Source organism: Seriola aureovittata, chromosome 9, assembly GCF_021018895.1.
Source record: "Seriola aureovittata isolate HTS-2021-v1 ecotype China chromosome 9, ASM2101889v1, whole genome shotgun sequence".
Lineage (NCBI taxonomy): Eukaryota > Metazoa > Chordata > Actinopteri > Carangiformes > Carangidae > Seriola > Seriola aureovittata.
Window position 1 is genome coordinate 22,777,814 of NC_079372.1, and position 18,649 is coordinate 22,796,462.

General features: G+C 41.4%; 2 protein-coding genes across 3 annotated transcripts; both read right to left on the reverse strand.

Annotated features, from left to right (window-relative positions):
- Nucleotides 1–762: 762 nt before the first annotated feature.
- rtel1 (regulator of telomere elongation helicase 1) lies at nucleotides 763–13,824 on the reverse strand. 2 transcript variants are annotated; one of them, XM_056383835.1, is made up of 33 exons: nucleotides 13,589–13,824; nucleotides 13,006–13,204; nucleotides 12,754–12,847; nucleotides 12,426–12,507; nucleotides 12,090–12,150; nucleotides 11,779–11,854; nucleotides 11,419–11,503; nucleotides 11,077–11,142; nucleotides 10,210–10,360; nucleotides 10,038–10,076; nucleotides 9,858–9,933; nucleotides 9,285–9,382; nucleotides 9,006–9,061; nucleotides 8,510–8,581; nucleotides 8,336–8,417; nucleotides 8,047–8,179; nucleotides 7,647–7,760; nucleotides 7,288–7,328; nucleotides 7,047–7,132; nucleotides 6,843–6,920; nucleotides 6,275–6,352; nucleotides 5,604–5,750; nucleotides 5,388–5,503; nucleotides 4,817–4,940; nucleotides 4,222–4,387; nucleotides 3,975–4,132; nucleotides 3,660–3,755; nucleotides 3,131–3,341; nucleotides 2,772–2,909; nucleotides 2,489–2,614; nucleotides 1,960–2,148; nucleotides 1,716–1,862; nucleotides 763–1,303 (listed from the first exon to the last, which is right to left on the reverse strand). In XM_056383835.1, exons 1-33 carry the CDS (start codon nucleotides 13,685–13,687, stop codon nucleotides 1,233–1,235), a joined length of 3,555 nt encoding a protein of 1,184 aa, XP_056239810.1. In that variant the 5' UTR covers nucleotides 13,688–13,824; the 3' UTR covers nucleotides 763–1,232. The 2 variants fall into 2 exon arrangements, with proteins under 2 accessions (XP_056239810.1, XP_056239809.1); XM_056383834.1 differs by having other exon boundaries at nucleotides 2,489–2,620.
- A 967-nt stretch (nucleotides 13,825–14,791) lies between these two features.
- On the reverse strand, nucleotides 14,792–17,772 carry ndufb11 (NADH:ubiquinone oxidoreductase subunit B11). The gene is made up of 3 exons (XM_056384944.1): nucleotides 17,551–17,772; nucleotides 15,521–15,651; nucleotides 14,792–15,004 (listed from the first exon to the last, which is right to left on the reverse strand). The coding sequence occupies exons 1-3, from the start codon at nucleotides 17,722–17,724 to the stop codon at nucleotides 14,875–14,877; spliced, it is 435 nt and encodes a 144-aa protein (XP_056240919.1). The 5' UTR covers nucleotides 17,725–17,772; the 3' UTR covers nucleotides 14,792–14,874.
- Between the last annotated feature and the right edge of the window lie 877 nt (nucleotides 17,773–18,649).

Here is an 18,649-nt window from a genome sequence, read left to right on the forward strand (position 1 = left end):
TATACGTTTATTACATATATGAAATAATTATAATAAAATGTACATGTTAATATCTATGACTTTCTATGTGGTTCAACATACCATAACCATATATGACCATATATGTTCACGATATATATTTAATTTATATATACAAGTTTATTAAAAAAACATACATATAAACATTCTGTGCCCTTATATATGTTTTTCTCATTAATTTCAAATATGTCTATCTTCCCATTCTGGGAAAGTGGTCTCAGACTTTTAGACCTTGCTGTATACAATATTAACATATACTTACTTGGCAGGCCTTGGGATGGGTATATACTTTTGTAAGATATGTCTACAATATAAGCATGCATACATAAATAAACACATTTATATGGGCTGGACATATATATCAATATCTGAAATTGTTCCAATTTGTAATAGGTTTTATGCACACCCACACACATATAAATATAATATATATATATATATATATATATTTTTTTTTTTTTTTTTTTCTTCTTCTTTCTTTTAACGTTTTTATTTTACATGTTCATATTCAAGTAAATTCAATACATCCACATATATTGCTTTTGAGACCGGGCCTTGTGGGTTAATCCATTCCTAAGTGGGTGAAACAGGAATTGATCGAACCTAAACGCATGAAAAATATAGTGTCACCTTGTCTGAAGGCGAGATGTACAAACAGCAGTTTGTCAGGTGACAAGAGTATGACCTTAGACACATTATGGAGGCAAAGCAGCTGCTGGATCTTACAGAAGAAACTTAAGCCAGTAGAGTTTATGAATTTAATTAAATACAAAATATTTAAAAAAAAAATGAATAAAAATGTTTTATTTCTCAATATTACATTTTCACTTGTCATGACACTGATGTGGGACAGACCTGGCGCTGTGCTTTACTTACAGTAACATTATGAATCCCTGACAGCCCCTGTCCTGAAGCACATCAAGTTAAATCTGTGATCTACTCTGCTTCACTGAGTCAGTGGAGAAAAACAAAGGACATGTTGTGGATACTGTTGTAGTGTTGATTATTGTCAGTAGTGACAGATGTCAGTTTCATTGGCTTTGAGTCCAACAGTAATTCTGCTTCATCAATCCAGTCTGCAACCACAACAAATCCATCTTCAAGGTTCAGACACCTACACAGGCAGACTCCCGCCACAGACCTGAGCACAGGCCTCTTCATCAGCAGTAACAGTCATGAGCTGTTCGAAGTGGCTTGATCCGTCTTCACAGGTTCTACTTTCTTTGGCTGCTTGAGAAAAAACTGGAAATCTTGCTTTGTGTCCTGAGAGGAGGTGACGATGAATCTGAAACAAACAAAACATATAAAAGGAAGTTGTAAGGCTTCATATGACAGACCAAAGACTGTTGTGTTATTTCTGAAAACAGAAATATCTGCAATGTTTGTTTTTTTTCCACATGCTGAAAATGTCCCGTAACAGTAGTTATAGTATTTGTATTTCTAAAATTTGATTAGTGGTCACTTCAGACTGACCGGCTCAAACAGCTTTGCAGTGCAGCCAATAATAACTATCAACCACTTACATCTCCTAGCTACACAGCCAGAGGGTACGTTACAGATTAATGCTCTCCATGATTTCTAACGATTTCATTCTCTAAAATCTTCTTCAATACTACAGGGAAAAAATATAAGTCAGACATAAGAAATGAAAAAACACGTGGCTCTGTTATATTATGATCCACTGGGTTGTCCTTCACCTTTGCTTTGCTGGTCTTCACTTACAGGAGCAACATCAACATCAACACCAGCAGCAGCAGCAGCAGAAGACACCGACTGACCTATCAGTGAATCCAACATCTCTTTGTACTGCTTCTTATGCTGAGGGCGAATAAACATGCCAAATCCTGAAGAAAAGAAAAAGATGGAGTGAACAGTGAGAAAAACCACAGAAACAAAAAAGTACAAGAAAGAACATTTGTGCAGTGATCTTAAAGAACTTACTGACTAGAAGGTTGAAGTCCTCATCTCGCTCAGTGAACAAGCTCACCACTGTGGTCACCAGGTTTTCATAGTTGTCTGTTTTCTTGTAGCTGTGAACGGTCTGAAAGAGCTGAGCTGACTTTTCTGCTCCAAGAGCTTTTTTCACGTCACACAGGAAAGCGGCGTGGACCTCGCTTTTTGGAGCAGAACCTGATTCACACGGGAAGAGATTTTACTTCATACTGAATGACCCCTTCATCCAGACAGCAGTCTGTATCTGTAGTCATAATCACAGTCAATGTCCCAGGCGTGATTTCTTTAAGCTTGCTAACAAATGGCTGAGTGAGACTACAGAGGTTGTCGGGGACGTTAAACGACATCACGCCGAACACAGAAACTAATCTCCTCACCGGTCAACCTTGTACAGCCTTGTGTTTCTACTCGTGCTCTTACAAACTGTTACTAGTTTGTAGAAGAGGTAAGAGCTGAATCTAAACTATAAGAATCATTTCAGCGTCTGCAGTAAAGGTAAAATGAAGTGATGTCCTACCAGTCTGAGGTTCTCTCAGTCCCTGCTGGTTTAGATGGTGTCCTCCTTTGTTGAGCTGCTGTGTATTCAGCTGACTGCAGGTAGACGTCCGATTGGAGGAGGTCAGACCTGTAGTGGGCCGTCCTTCTGTAGCTTCGAGAAAACAAAACTCAACAGTTACAGATTCTGTCTTTCTATTGAAAAAATAATCCCATAATTAAAAAAGAGCTTCCACATTCTGCCTGGTCCCGTCAGACACAATCAAAGAAGAGCGCAGTGTTGGGTTAGGATGAGTGTTTCATACCAGTCTGCAGCATCAGCGTTTTCTTCTCGTCCTTTGACAGTGAGTGATCAGGTTTGTATCCGCAGCCCTGCCCGGTCAGCTCCTGGCATCTCTCGTCAAACCTCTTCTTGTGATGTGGACGAACAAACTGGTAGAAGCCTTGAACACAGCGACAAACTCAACATAAACAAACACACACACACACACTGTGTCGTCTCAGGCAAAAACAAGAATACTTTACATATCACTTATTTGGCTCAATTTTATATCTTCATTATTTGTGAGAAACAAAATGGTTTGACGCTCACTGAGCCGACAGAAACAAGGTGTTTTTAAATCACAGTGTAAATGTGTGTGTTTCTTTAGAGCGGAGGACTCACCGCGGAGCAGACTGTGATTGTTAGTGTCCTCAACTAAGACAGCTGTCTCAGTCAGCAGGAGGTCCAGGTTGTCAGTCTTCTTGTAGGTCTGCAGAGCCTGGATGATGCTCTGAAAGTTGACCTGGCTCAGTGACTTCTTCATCTCTGCCAGGAACGTCTTCGCCCTGCTGGCTTTACCCTCCTCAGACACATCGTCCGACACGCTGCTTTTCTTCAGCCACGAGGGAGAAAAATACACAGATACAGAAATCAATCAAAAGATATACAGCAGCCACGAATATGAATTAACCACAGAATATTTGGTGAAAGTAACTTGATCAGCACCATCATGATTTCAACAGGTAACACGCATCTGAACGGTAACAGTAGTTACAGTCCCGTCTTTTAAACTAACAGCCAATGAAACATCCTGAATACAATCATCTTACTTTATGGCTGTGTGTTGGACTTGGGGCTCAAAGTGCCCAGCAGCTCTGTGGCTGAACAGACTGAACCAAACAAACCTGGTGTTGTTCAGAGTGACACGTACCTGCTCTTGGACCAATTTGATTTTACGCTTTCCTCCTCGCAGTTCATCATCCATCCTCTTGTCATACTGGAGAGACAGCGTGGACAAACGGTTTGCCTTCAAAAGAAAATAGACAATTGAACAAATAAAAATGTATTCCTCTTGAGAATAAAAGCACTAATAATTTGACTTTACCAGTGTTTCACGATGTGACATACATCAGATGTACTGACCAAACTACCACAGCACATGTGACAGTAAATGTCCCGTCAGAGAGACAGAGACCTGCTCTGGACTTGTAGGACACACCAAGGTGTCTCACAGAAAACACTCTACCTTCTCCTCTCCCACAACAGCATCACCGTCCTCTCCTCCGTGATGGTCGTCTCGTTCCAGAGCATCCAACAGGTTGGCCGGTCTCCTCTGACTCTCCTGCACCTCGCACTCATACTCGATACAGATCCTGGCCATCCCGCCTGCTCCAGTGTGCTCATCTGACAACACAAACCAGACAACAGGTAAAAAAAAAAACATCAGGATTTTAAGGAGTCGTGGAAAACCTTCCCTTTGTATTCATACTCACTGAGCCGCCTCCTCTTCAGGCTGGGAAGGTGGGCGTCCAACACCTTGGCCTTCTGGGCCGAGGATCTTTGGGAGGTTGAGCAGGAAGTGAAGCTTGAGGACTGAGAGTCTGGTAAAGTCGTCGCCCCACTGCTCTCTGCAGCGGTCTTCTTCTCTACCACAGGTCTCTGGTACAGTCAAACAACCACAAACAGTCAGTACTAGCCGGCAAATTAACCAGCGCCAACACGCCATCAGCTCAGATGTGCTGAGGCTTTGTGCTCATCTTTATTATAACAATAGATCAATATGTACAAACCATGGAGGCTTCTAGCACAAACTGTTTATTTTACATTAACACCTGCAACAAAGCCAAACAATAAATGCACCGTAAACATCATGCAGTTCCTCTTGAGCTTGGCACTGTCAAAAGTATGTCAGTTAATTCAGTTAATACTTTCCCCAGTGCTGTGATATATTTATATATATATATTAGACTTTCAGCACTGGTGTCACAGCAGACGTCACCAACTGACCCACATTACACGGGGACAGTGAGGCCGTTATCAATGCAAGGAATCATAGCATCTTTATGAAGTGTGTGTGAGAGGACCCACCATCTTCTGTGCCACCCTGAAGAACTGAGAGACGTCACGGACCACGTTCCCGAAGCCATCATACTGCCGAACATACGGCCTGACCCACGATGGAAGCTGAGCCTGGGCATTAGCGTTCTTAAACCTGCCGGGAAACACGTCATTTTATTTCAGACGCCTTCGACATTGTTAAACAGATCCATTCTTTCTGAATGATGTTAGGGAGTTTAATTATTAACGGGGCACTTAACAAATTTTACACATGCTCACATAAACACTATCTGAATACAGCTGAATTCACAATAAAGCTGTTTATTTTAGTTGATTTCTGTAACACAGGCTATTTCAGATTAAGATTATCTATATTCATGTGTTTTTTATTCTATTCTGAGAAGGACAAACCATCTGTACAGGATTTGTACAAAAGCTCTAACTCTATTCTAAATTAGATTAGATAATGTAATGAACAGAAGTGTCTGACCAACAGTCCAAAGAGACTGTTCAGCTCTACTTCTCTTAAATCACGTGTATGTTCTACTTAAGGACAAATATATTTCTACAAGCGGCTCTATGCAGTGACTCCATGTCTGACCTTTGATCACACAGGAAGATGGCTCCGTAGTCCTCCTTATGGCGAATGACTCTACCGATGGCCTGGTTCACAGCTCTGAACGCCTGCTGTCTGTACCACTCCTGCCCAGACAGGTACTGTCCACACACACACACACACACACACACATGAAAAGACTGAACCACTAAAACATCATCATGCCCTCTTCAGTAAAACTCAGTGAGCAGGTCTCCTCACCTTCACCCCTGGAGCTTTCCTCCGGCTCATCTCATCCAAGAACTGCATCTTCAGGATGACTCGAGGGTCCATCCTTGGAGGGAAGGGAAGGCCGGTGATGATGACACCCCGACCAAACGTGTCTGCAAAATCCAGCCCCTCGCTGGCCTGACACAGAAACACATTTATAGATAAGCTGTGAGACGGACGAGTTTGTGTAACGTTCAACATTTTCTTACGGTAACATATGAGACATCTGGCAGTGGAAAAATTAGATAAGACAGTGACCTAATTTACCATTTATTTGATGACATTGAATTCTGACTAAAGGGTTAAATTTACAAATTTTTTGTTTAACTCAGAGACTAGCTAAGAGATTATTGTTTGCAGCTGTAGCTGTGTTTCTTTAATATTTTTAGATGAAACCAAAAACAGTTTTACACATTAGCATTCCTCATCATAACCATGATCATGACACCCAACAATGGGAAACTGTTGGATGAAAAATAACACTGTGAAATTTGGCTGTTTCAAGACTTTCCAGTGATGAAGCCAAAAAATAAATGTTCTGCCTGATGGTGACACTGGACCCTATTTATCCACAACACGTCACAGCAATATGCTCCATTCCTCTGTTTCATCAGACTGAGCTGTCGACGTAAACAAAGCACATGGACACACGGTCACCTCACCTTCCCTCGACACACTGCAAAGAAGGTTCCCCCTTTAGATGCTGGATCATTGACTTTGTTGTAATATCCGTCAATAACCTAAAACAAGGAGAAAAGATCAGTTGTTGCTTTCACACTGACAAGTCTTTAGAGAAAATGTCACCAACTCACACCATGTGCAGCTCATGAAACACCACGAGACCTTTAACGGGTCTGTGAACGAGATTTTAGACAACAGCAGCAAACAAAAATAGTGGAGTAATGGCAAAGTCACACCCCCCCAGTGTGTGTTGTTGTCTGAGTTTCTCTGTTCTTTGTTTTGGTGCAGAGTCCAGATTTGTATTCATGTTAGTGCATGTGAGTCTCTCCTGTTAAACCACTGGTGGAGGACCAGTGTTAATAAACACATGGAAACTACCGGCTCAAATTGTGGCCGACGAAGCATCACTTCTGGTCCGAGATGTTGGTGGTCTAACATGACATCTAGTGGCAACGACTATTGCTTACAGAACCTTTAAAGAAACCTGTAAACTGTCAGAAGGGAGGTTTTACAGCCGTGCATACAGATGTTTAATAAAACCACACTCACCTCAGTAAAGGTTCCCTTTCCTTTAGGTTCAACAAACATGGGCTTTATGTTTTCAATACGATCTGCATGTCCATTAGCCTGATGAGAGAACATACACACGACAACAGTGGATTCAGAAATCAGTTGGAGTATCCAAAACAAATACATCTACAAAATTACAATATAATACAGTGAATGTTTCCTTGTCATGATATTTTTCCTTACTCTCCAGAACTCAATGGTTTTTTCCATTAAAGGGAAAGAGGGAAAAAACACCAAGAGACCATGAGGAACCACACGGCTCAGGTTGGCTGAGGAGAGAAGAGATGATCGTGAGATGATCGCAGCAGAAATGATGAATGATGTATGTCACTTATTTACCTACAAACAATAATGGTGCTGGTTTCAGCTAGAAAAACATGTGCTCAGAAACGTGGTAGAATAAAAACATGCTCTTTGACCTCACCAACAGTTTTGCCTAGAGACGCCATGTTCTCAGGAACAAACCTGTCACAGAGGGAGAAATCTTTTCTTTGCATCATCACAACAAGTCGCTGTCAGAGTTCAACTGTTTTAACATCAAACTAACTGCTCCAAAGGCCAAAGGCACATCAGGCCATTATGTAAGACTTTCATAAATTAAAGCTGGAATTTAGAGGGTTTTTCACACCTGAATATTAAACATGGAGCACATGTCATAAAACCATGTGTACCTCTGTCCAACAAATGAGTCGTGTGACACATCAAGACAAAAACACAACACAGATCTTTTCTAAAAAATGATTCAATGTGTGGAAAGTTGTGCGTCCAGAACAGAAAACTAACCTTCTATCAAACGCTGAACTTAAGTGAATTCCATCTGGACCTTGTTCAATGATGCTGACAAAGATCTGGTCCCGCTCAATCACGTGACCGTTCTCCAGACACACGGGGAACTCTCTGCATCGACGGCAAAGACGAGAGCACAGTGTGATCAACATCAAGGTTCACCTGCTGTTCATACAACAACATGAATCATGACTAGGATCTGACTAATGCAGTTTAATTTTCAACAAGACGGACATCACCACACCGAGAGCTTGCACTCATCGATACACTACACTAAACTGTAAATCCACTTTGTTGTAAATTATATGAATAGTCCCTTTATCTCACCAGCTGTTATTGCCTCTAGTGTCTCTGAGTAAAATGAGCTGTGAGGAGCAGCAGGTAAAAGGTAACTTACATCCTCATCTCAGAGGTGAATGAGGACAGAGGAGAGAGTGTCCCACTGGTCAGAATGATGGAGCGGACACCTTGATTCACCAGATCCTGCATGCTGAAGCCAGGAGAGAAGCACCAGTAACTCAGTATGTTTCCTACAAGGTGCCAAGAAACACATAAGACCCATTTAACCAGGTTTACTCAGAGCACAGGAAAGTCAGAGAGACAAAACTAAACTAAAACTCATCTCAATACACCCGTTAGTTGAGCTGTGACTGTGAATACTACGATCCAACACAAAGTATCATCACCTTGTTTCTTTGATGCGGATGAAGCCCACATGTCGGCGCTCGGTTTTTTCCTGTGCTGGCTGGTGTCTCTGTGGATATGAACCTGAGCCAAACAGATGGATATGACCGCTGACGTCACTGTGTAGATACATGACATCACTTCCATATGGGCGTTCATGGCTGATGAACACGCACCTTAAAATGAGCCGTGTTGGACTGCATCCGCTGCTGTCTGTCCGTGTCTGACGGTTCACCACTGAACACCAGCTATAAGACGAGACAAAGACAGGAAGAATTATTGACTCTTTAATGATAGTTTATGTAATGGATCAGTGATGTGTTCATTTGTACCAGTTCTACCAACATTTGTCAGAAGCTATTTACAGCAGCAGATTGAAAGTGATGGAGAACTGCAAATAACCAAATGGAAGTCAAGAAGAGACACTGAAAATTTAAACCGTCATATTTTGTTTTTATTGTTTTGCGTTGCTGCTTTATGTATGTTTGGGCATGTGTATGTGGGCAGGGGTTCGTGGGTGATGCACGTTGTAAGATGCTGCAGCACTTGAAGTAAAAATAAATAAATAAATAAACAAAGTGAGATGATGAGATTAATATCAATCATATGAATCAATCTCATAAAAACAAATCGTTGTGGAGTTTCATGCTGGAGCTATGTCACGTAACATACCTGTATGATGTTAGCCAGCTTCTCCAGTCCACCTGTGTTCAGGAACAGTCCCGCCTCTGATGAGAAACGCGTGTCAGACAACTCATTAGTTAATTGTATAAATTACTACACATGTGACTTTGTGAACTGAAGCATTATAGAGCTACTGGTTTACATACAGTTCCTACTTAAACCCAGCTATGGGGGGGTGGGGGTGGGGGGGGGGTGGACAGCAGAACCAGATCCTAAATCAAGTGCCATGTTGTTTTATAAACAATAACATGAAGAAATCATACTGACGTCCTACTAAGTGTCCACTGATCTGCTCCAGAGCTTCTTGGACAGCCGTCTTGCTGCTGTAGGTCAGGTGAGCTCGCTCCAGCAGCTCAAAGATGAAGCTGAGGTGAACAGAAGACACTTTATGTGTTTATTGTGATGATGATTATGTTTTTCTCTCTCTGCTGTGTTTTATTTAGATTTTTGTTGAGTCTGATCCATTTTTCTTTTGTGTTTTTTCTTCGTCAGACTGAGACTCCTTCAGCTCATGTGACCATCACATGAGAGTCATTACATTCATTGACTTTTAACGCTCTTCACAGCCTCTCTCCATGCTGAACATCTGACCTCTTCACAGCATAGGAACCAGCTTGTAGCCTGATGCTCGGGCAGAGGTCTCTTAGAGACGAGCTGCCTGAGGAAATCAGGTCAGCAGAATCAGTGACCTCTCTTTAATCTCCCCTTAAAATGTACTTTTATAATCAGCCAATAGATGATTGACAGAAGGACGGATGCATGGACAGACATTGCTGTACTTGAAGCTGCGAGTAAAACTGTTGTATTCTCCTTTCTATCTTCCATCACTCTTTCACTTACATTCCAGGTTTTGTGATTCCTTTGTCACCAGGAACCTCATAGGAATCAATGGCAGCTTCCAGATCCAGCAGAATCTCTGTCGGAGGAGACAAAAATACTGATGAAGCAGGTTCATGAGAAGTCATGGAAAGCACTAAAATAAGGCTCATTTATCTTCTTTATACTTTAAAGAATACTTACGTTTGACTTTAGCAATGGTGGCTATGTCTATCTTTAGATCTGAAAGAAAAAATATCACCAGCTGAAATTTAATAACATAGACATTTATAGATAGATTTGTTTAAAACAATGTTTTTGTCAATCAGAAGCCACAATGTCCAGGTCAGTGGTTGAGACCAACAAGCAGTCTGACCAGAGCTGAGGGAATCCACGTTGAAATCTTCAGAGGCTTCATGGCTGGCTTCTTTAGCCTGCTCCACCAGCAGCCGGTCCACGGCACTAATGGCTGAGGCTACATCATAGGGAGTCAGGTCAAACGACGTCGACTCTTCACATGTCTTTTCCTGCAGACAACAGAAACATGATCTAGTCTGAGAAGACCGTGGTCATATCAGTCTTCATGACCCTGGATCACTGAACCCACATGGGCTTCTTCACTCAAACCGATTCTGTCACTCTTTTGTGTACAACTGTTCGGAGCATAACTTTAGACTGTCTGCGAGACTGCGCTGTTATCTCCATGTGTATGATCCGTCACATCAAGACACGTTAAAGACACAGTTTTTAACACAGTCGCCTTTCAGTCAGAGCAGTCCGACAGTTTCACCAGGCCACGGTTAATAACCAACCATTAATTAATCACAGTATAAACAAATGGAGACAAATTAAAAGGAAGAACCGGAATAAATGAGTGGAGAAACAGGATGACTGTCTCCACATGAGACACTGATGGTTTGATGAGGATGAAGATGATGTGAATCATATGCTATGACCTTCACAGTCACCAGATCTCAGTCCAGTTGAACATCTATTTTTTGGAGCGACGTGTTAAGACAGTGCTCTCCACCACCACCATCAAAACACCATGAAAGAATATCTTTAGGCGCGATGGTGTTCATCATCTCCAGTCAAGTTCAGAGACTTGGAGAATCGATGACAAGGAGCAGTGAAGCAGTTTACTAAGACACTTTACACTGGTTTAATATTGGCGCTCAAATACAAACTTAAGTGAAGCGTGACTGAATAAATTATGACATTCACAGAGAGGACAGAGTCTTACCACATTATGAGCTTCATCGAAAATGACCACGGCTCCATTCAGCTCGATGTTGTGCGCCCTGCGGCTCTGTGGAACAAAGAGAGAGAGAAGACAAGAAAACTGATCGCTGATTTCAAAACAAACAGCGTTGTGTCTTTGTAGTTATTCCAGTGTATTCAATATAAATTAAAGATATCTGAGCATGAGATACTACTGGTCAACAGTGTGACTTTGTGGATTAAAGTTGAACTGAAAGATTTGTAATAAATTGTCTTGACCCTCCATTGAAGATCAACTCACAACGCTTCAAAGTGTCTCTTTCCTAAGAGACCAAAACGTGGACTAACTTTAGAGTCAGCTCACCTTCGGATCCAGCAGGTAGTTGTACGGCATAAAGATGATATCTGCTTGCTGCTTCAAGGAACGGGAGAGGTAGTAAGGACAGGCCCTGAAAGAAAAATGTTTCATCAAAGACTTGTCTTATTATCCCTGGAGATAAACTGCAGAAGTCTCCCTGGAAACAAATGTAAAATCTAAATAAAATAAATAACATTCCTGCTATCTAAACACTGACGTTTAAAAAGAATGAATCAGTAATGAAAAAAAGTCTTTAGTTGCAGCCCTACGCTCCACACACACTTATTTACCAAACACTGTGCTGCAGCTGTTTCACCTTCTAATGAGGCAGGACAGACACCTGTTGGTGAAACACATGAATCTCACCTGTGTTTGTTGCCGTATTTGACCAAGTCTTCCACATCAAGGATGGAGTTCACCAAGTCTCTGTCAGTGCTTTTCTCTAAAAGGAGAAAACATAACATTAAGACGTGTGAAAGGGGGTTAGAAGTAGCATTTAACACACAGATGTGAAGCCAGAGCCAGATGTTATAAACACGTTATGTAAATGATACTGATGTTAAACTGCAACATACAGCCTGTTCAACATTTACAAATGGTAGTCAGTCCTTATTGTTGCATTATCACACCTCACTGATAACCACTGTGTGCAGCTCCTCCGCGTGTTAATCCATTACCTTCAACATTATTGTAGAACACACATGACCTGGTGGAGACTTTTCTTCTGCACATATGGACCTGAAACAGTAAATCATTGAAATCTGTGAAGACTGGTTTAGTACCAGCTTTACATCTCCACCGACAGAACCACTTATCTGCTGCAAAACATGCTCACCCAGCAGAATCAGTACATCCATATAAACCCAGCAGTTCATATCTAAAACACATCCTCCTGACCCCAACTACTTCTCAGAGTGTGTCTGCACCTTTAAGACAATTCATCTGACACAGCAACAAAAAACATCTGCTTGGGAATTTACACCATGAACAAACCAGTAGTTTAGTTTGTTTACCTTGACATGGTTGCTCTCCTGACGCATCACTTCCTGGTTGATGCACAGCTGCTCTCTTGACCCCAGCACACACACCTTCGGCCTGAATCACCAGAGACATGAAGGTTACACTCATGCATGGGTTCACCAGAAGTACTGAGAGCTCAGCTCGTGTGTGTTACGCAGGACCCGGGTCCGTGCAGCGTTCACTGAAGTTGTTTGGATGAGCGGTTGTCAAGACCATAACCTCTGCGTTTCTAAATCGAGCCCATTACTCCCATTAGGCTACTGAACATTTTGAACAGGCATTGACTCTTGAATCTAGTACTGAGTAGATAACGTAGTTTACCTGTATGAGGTGTTCTTTAACTCACTGACAACCTGAGCGAGCTGAGAGTGTGTCCTGGATGCATATATGATCTTGGGGACATCAGTGTAATAGGCTGGAACACAATGAGAAGAGACACAATAATATATTTCATGGAGTTACATGAAGCACAATATCGTAGATGTAGTGAGTGGTCAGTTACTGTTTCTATAACTGAACAATCAGTGCTGCCACTGAAACACTCAGTTGTCAGGTGATTTGATATGAACATACTTGGTGTGTCACCATCCGTAGCAGCCGTTCCCCAGGATGACAGGGGTGTGTTCGGGAACATCTGCTCCCCACCCAGCTTCTCTGCTATCTTGCGGGCAGAGATGGTGTCCTTGAAGTTCTCCCTCCAGGCCAAGGTGGCACACAGCAGGCACAGGGTTTTACCTGTGCCTGTGGGACTCTCCAGAACCCCATTCACCTTCTGCAACAAACAGGTAGACATGTAAACTCTCAGGTGTGACAGAGCAAGGAATATGATGTTTACTAAATTCATTATTCTGCTACTTATAGTGGCTGTATAGTTCATCCGAGCAGCTGTTATCAATTCAAAATCCCAGGTCAAACATCTGCTGTGATCTGAAGTGTGTTGTTGTGGAAGATTATTATGATAGTAAAAACAGAGCTTTTCACAGGCACCAAACATCATCTGCCCCTCAGGAGACTGTAAAAGATGATGGTGTCTAATAAAGCTTAAAGTTTCTTTTGTTTTTCCAACTGTACACTGACTGTCCAGCTGAGAGACATGACAATAACTGATAATCATGGCGCCTCATGGCGTTATGTAGTTTATTTCATCAGTACTTACCCTTTGAAGACACTCAATCACTTTGTTCATGTAGTCTTTCTGACAGTCATAAGGAGGAAAAGGAAAGTTCACTGTCACTCCACGCAGACTCAGTGACATTATGTGTCTCCTAGCTTAGATCAGCAGCAACATGAACTGACGTAGTGTTAAAATGACACTAAAATCTAATGCTAACTGCTTTAGCTGCAGTGCACAGTAGTTACTCTCGTCATGTCTCTCAACATGTCTGCACTTGGCGCTTTCGGCTTTAAGTCCGCTGCTCATGCGCACTGTAACGACGCACCTCTGCTGCGTTCAAGTGCCCACGGAATAATGAAAATATCAGCGTTAACACTGCAAAGGCAGGTTTCAGGTGGAGATCGCGATTGGCTTCTCTAACAATGCAGATAAATGATGGTGAAAGTCATGTATAAGATAAAAGTTGTAATATTTATAACACATATGATATTCATACTGTCCCACAAAGGCAGAGAGCAGTAACTGCAGAAACAGTGAATATGAGAAGAAAGTGTTTTTAGGTTTTCACACTAGCTGACAAACAGTAGCAGACAGAAAGGCTGAAATGCCTTAATTTGCCTTAAAACAGCTTAATTAGTCTGGTTACCTTTTAGATAGATTAGTTAACTCAAGGCTGAATTACCAACTGCCCAGTTGACAACTGACTAGATGCTGCCGTTACTACCTTTATACCCCTCATATTTTATTCTGCTGGATTGAGTGTTAATAGTGTACCACAGTAATTATTACAGGGTTTCTTTGTGGTTAATTATAATTCATTGTTTAATTAGTGAATTTTTTGACCAGAATATTTAGGAAGACTGTTTTCAAAAGAAGTTTCAGTTCATCTTCTACTTGGAAAAGTGACATAGCAAAAGCGTATTTGTAAAAAATTATATTATCAGGTTGATTTTTTAAACACCACATTCAGGGTTAGAGTATTGGTGGATAACTTATTTGTCACTGTTTAACGTTCATGAGTTGAAACTCATGAACTTTAAACAATCAGTGGGATCAATAAGAAATTTGAGTGTAGTTATTTGTGGGGCTAACCTCACTTCTTTTCTGTTTCTGATCACAATGTGTCTGTAGCTCTGAGCATCAGCAACTGTCATCAGGATCCAAAAAATGCCAGATTTACCTTTATATAATGATTAGAACACATTTAAATTACTGTTTCAAGAAGTCATTGTCCACACATAACAATTACACAATTAACACGTACATTGTTTATTCTATTATATTTGAATACAATAATCATGAAATACAGTCAGTGGATGTTGGACATCCTACTCCTCTCCAGCTGAGGGCAGAACAATCTTGTTTGGGTCGTAGTAGTTCTCCGCTATGAGAGGAAGACCCTCCCTCTCTCTCTGCTGGATCACAAGCTCCGCCTCCCTTCTGGCCCACTGCCGCATTCTGCAAAACACACACACGGGAGAAGATACAGTCAGAGAAAGAGAGGAGGGAGTGAGAAAACCAGACAAAGAAATATTTTAATACTTAACATTAATAACAAACTCCAGCTTGACTGTAAAACCCCCAAATTATTCTTTCACTGAGACAAAGGCTGTGGTCAAAAAGGTTTCTAACTGAGTGAAATGACCTGGAAGTATCTAAGTAGCATCCATGATGACAGCTGGTCAAATTTTTAAAGAAGACAAGTCCTTTACATTGAACATTTCTAATATTCTATCCTCATTGATATAAAGTGTCTATGATACGCTTCGCCACATGACTAATGTTCTTCATTTCATTTTGGTGAAGAAAAGTAAAAAAACAAGTCTGCTTTGAAAGAAGTAGTCAGGTGATGTAATCAAACCATGACTCAGCAGAAGTGTCACTGTGGCATCAGACAAAACATCCTGACATCACACCTCTCGAGTCATATTCGACAGCAAAACTGAGAGCAGATATGAACAGATGGGAACTCACCCGTGGTCTGGTAAATAGTGGATAAACGTTGCTCCGATAACAAGAGCCACTGAGATGCCAAAGAAGAAGCCGACCTTCATGTTCCAATCATCCACCACAGGATCACTGGAGAAGCCATGGTAGTCTGGATTCTGACAAAACACAAACAGGAACAAATTATATACAAGAGGCATAAGACACAGTACAGACCTTCAGCCGGTTTCACTGATGTATTTACTGATAGTCTTCACTTTTTATTAGTTATGTCACCTTGGATCAAAACAGGACAGGGGGTGGGGTGGTTTCAGACTTGGGCAAAATAAACAACTGAGCTTAAAACAGCAACATTCATATTCGATTTCCTTGATTGAATATAAAAAATAGACATGCTCCCCCACAGCCTGCCTGTTACACTCTGCCTCCTCCTGACCTCCCTTCCAGTCTCTGTTGGAGCCCTTTCACTCCCATACACCCTGTGTTCTTGGAGGTGACACAATTATTTGAACAAAGATCATCCCTGAGTTATGGAAGTAGGACGAGTGATTTCAGGTTAAACACAGCTGCATCGAGGAGATTCAACAGTTAGTCAGTTAGTTTCCTGGAAAAAGGTTTATTACCACAACTAAGGAATGTTCCAATCAGGTTTACTGACAAGTACAAATTACAGAAGGAGACAAGAGCAAAAATATAATAGATGGTGATGAGTCCGTCAATTCAAGTAATGGTTAGTCCCTAAGATGTAGTGAGCTTTGATACTGAACACATATATGGAGTAGGAACAGTTTACATTTACCAAACATGTATGGCCTTGGATGTGTAATTCTTGACATGCTATTGTGCAGAAAGTAACTGTCACGCTGCAGCAACAAGACAGCATCAGCTGATACAGACCCATTACTACGGACTAGAGGCTGTAACTGCTGCCAAATGTACCTGAGCTATATATTGACAAGGAGATTGTAAATTTTATTGTAGCCAGTACTTAGTCAGAGGTGGAAGAAACTATTTACATTTACTCTTGTTAAATGCTAAATGCTAAAATACTAATGGTGATTCCTCCAGCTGTGACTTCTACTTTCACTACTATCATCAGTGAGAATTTCACCACTTTTCTGCTGTGTCTGATAATCCCTGTTGTTGTGACTGCAGATCTCATCAGCTCGGTTTTTGAAAACTTGGAGGGGGCAGTGAGACAGAGACTGAGAGGACTGGTTATATCTTATATTGAGAAATAGCAGAGAAACAGGATTTAGAGCAGATTGTGGAGGACTTCATTGTGCACGAGACACAGAGTGATGTTCAGACCGGCATGTGCAACACTGCCAAGCGCTGTTTTGTCTGTTTGTCGGCTGCTGCAGCCGCCGTCGAGTTCATGTTGTAGAAGGACTAAATAACACAAACACCTCTCTGTAAAATGCAATACAGCTCAGCAGCGCCACACACACACACTACAACCTCCAAAATGATCACACAGTTCAACCAACAACTCTCACCAACAATTAATAATATTAAAATTGCAGAACTGTCTTATTAGACTGCACCTTTAAGTACAGTTTTCCACCCCTGTGTTTAGGGTTCAGTCCTGTCACTGACATCTGCTCCATCTTTTTGTTACATTAATAAAAGCAGGAATCAAGTCCAAACTTGGCTCCGCCTTTCTGGACTCAGCACCTGGACAAGAGAGTTTACACTTAAATCCATCAGTAAATATCTGGTGTCACTCTCTGGTTCTTATGCTGATCAGTGTCACAGAGCGCAGACACATCCACAGTGACTGTTGTGAACCAACCCAAGCTGAACTCGAGTAACCTGAGTGGACTGGTGTGTGTGTGTGTGTGTGTGTGTGTGTGTGTGTGTGTGTGTGTGTATAGCATTAGCAAGCTAACGTTAGCTCTCTGATGCATTTCACAGAGACTCTGTTAATTGTGGTGTAACAGCATATTTTGGTTTTCAGTCAGGTGACCGCTGTCTGCATATGTGACATGAACGTGTGTTCTGTTAGTAAAACGTTCACGTAGAGTAACGTTAACGTATCATGGAGAGGAACTCACCTTGACATACTCGCTGACCTCACCGTGTCCAGCGCTGCCCGCAGCGGGGTGCAGCTCCGTCACGGCGGTCGAACCAGCGGCACCGGTCGGTTTTGACTGGGAGACGAACCGGGCCGGTGGATGGGAGAGTAACCGGGGCAGCGCGGGCCCGAGCCGTGAAAGTCGGGTCAACATTTTCACTGTTTGTGAAGGAGACAGTTGACCCGGAACCGGAAACTGGAATCTTTACCCCTCGTCCTCATTTCCTACAGCTTAAAGAGGGAATTACTGCCACCACGAGGCGATCGACGGTATTGCACCATGAGGATTCAACATCATGAGATCAGTTGCAAACCTGTAATACCATTAACTTGTCTCTTTTGTACCATTCATGTATTCTAAGTTTGCTAAGTAGGTTCTCCCTTAAATCATTTAAATTTGCTGTTTATGTGGTGAAATTGATGCCACATATTATGTATATTAAGTGTATGATGTCTTTATTCAGGTGCTGCTGACGACTACTGCAATCACCAAAGTATTAAAAGTATTTTCACGCTGTGTAAATAAAGAGGATTATTATCGACAAAGTATCATAATCCAAATGTACATATATTTTAGTTCACCTTTCAGGCTTTTGTGGAATTTTTCAGTGAATTAAAAAAAACGACCATCCTTCACCCAATAAATTGCATTGATTATAATTTATTTGTGTCCCATATACAGCCAGTAACACTGTTGTGTATTGTATGATTAAAAAGTTTAACCTTGTGCACATATATAATTTAATGAGATAAACAAATCTTTTTTTTCCTTTTTTTTTTTTTTTTTTTACAAATGCACATATTGCTAGCTCGTAGTCCAGCTCGTCCAGTTACTAAAGTTATTTTTAAATATGCTATTAAATACTGATGTACAAAAGGAGGCCAAGCCAAGTGTAAGAGTAATAACCACAATCATCACAAGGGTCTTCCTAAAGACATGAGATTACTTCAGTTTCTGCTTAAAACAGAAGCGTTTGACAGAATGGGATTTCCCTTCTGGAGGTGGAGCCATTATACTTCCTGTTTGGCCCTCTACATTACAGACTACTGAAAATACACAGTATAGACCACACAAAACT

Coding starts and splice junctions, on each gene's coding strand:
- rtel1 (XM_056383834.1), bottom strand. CDS start 13,687: ATGTCACTGAGTCTGCGTGGAGTGACAGTGAACTTTCCTTTTCCTCCT. Junction 8,418..8,509: donor CCAACACGGCTCATTTTAAG/GTGCGTGTTCAT, acceptor TGTTTGGCTCAG/GTTCATATCCACAGAGACAC. Junction 6,921..7,046: donor AAACCATTGAGTTCTGGAGA/GTAAGGAAAAAT, acceptor TTCTCTCATCAG/GCTAATGGACATGCAGATCG.
- ndufb11 (XM_056384944.1), bottom strand. CDS start 17,724: ATGTTGACCCGACTTTCACGGCTCGGGCCCGCGCTGCCCCGGTTACTC. Junction 15,652..17,550: donor AGGTCAGCGAGTATGTCAAG/GTGAGTTCCTCT, acceptor GTGTTTTGTCAG/AATCCAGACTACCATGGCTT. Junction 15,005..15,520: donor CACTATTTACCAGACCACGG/GTGAGTTCCCAT, acceptor TGTGTTTTGCAG/AATGCGGCAGTGGGCCAGAA.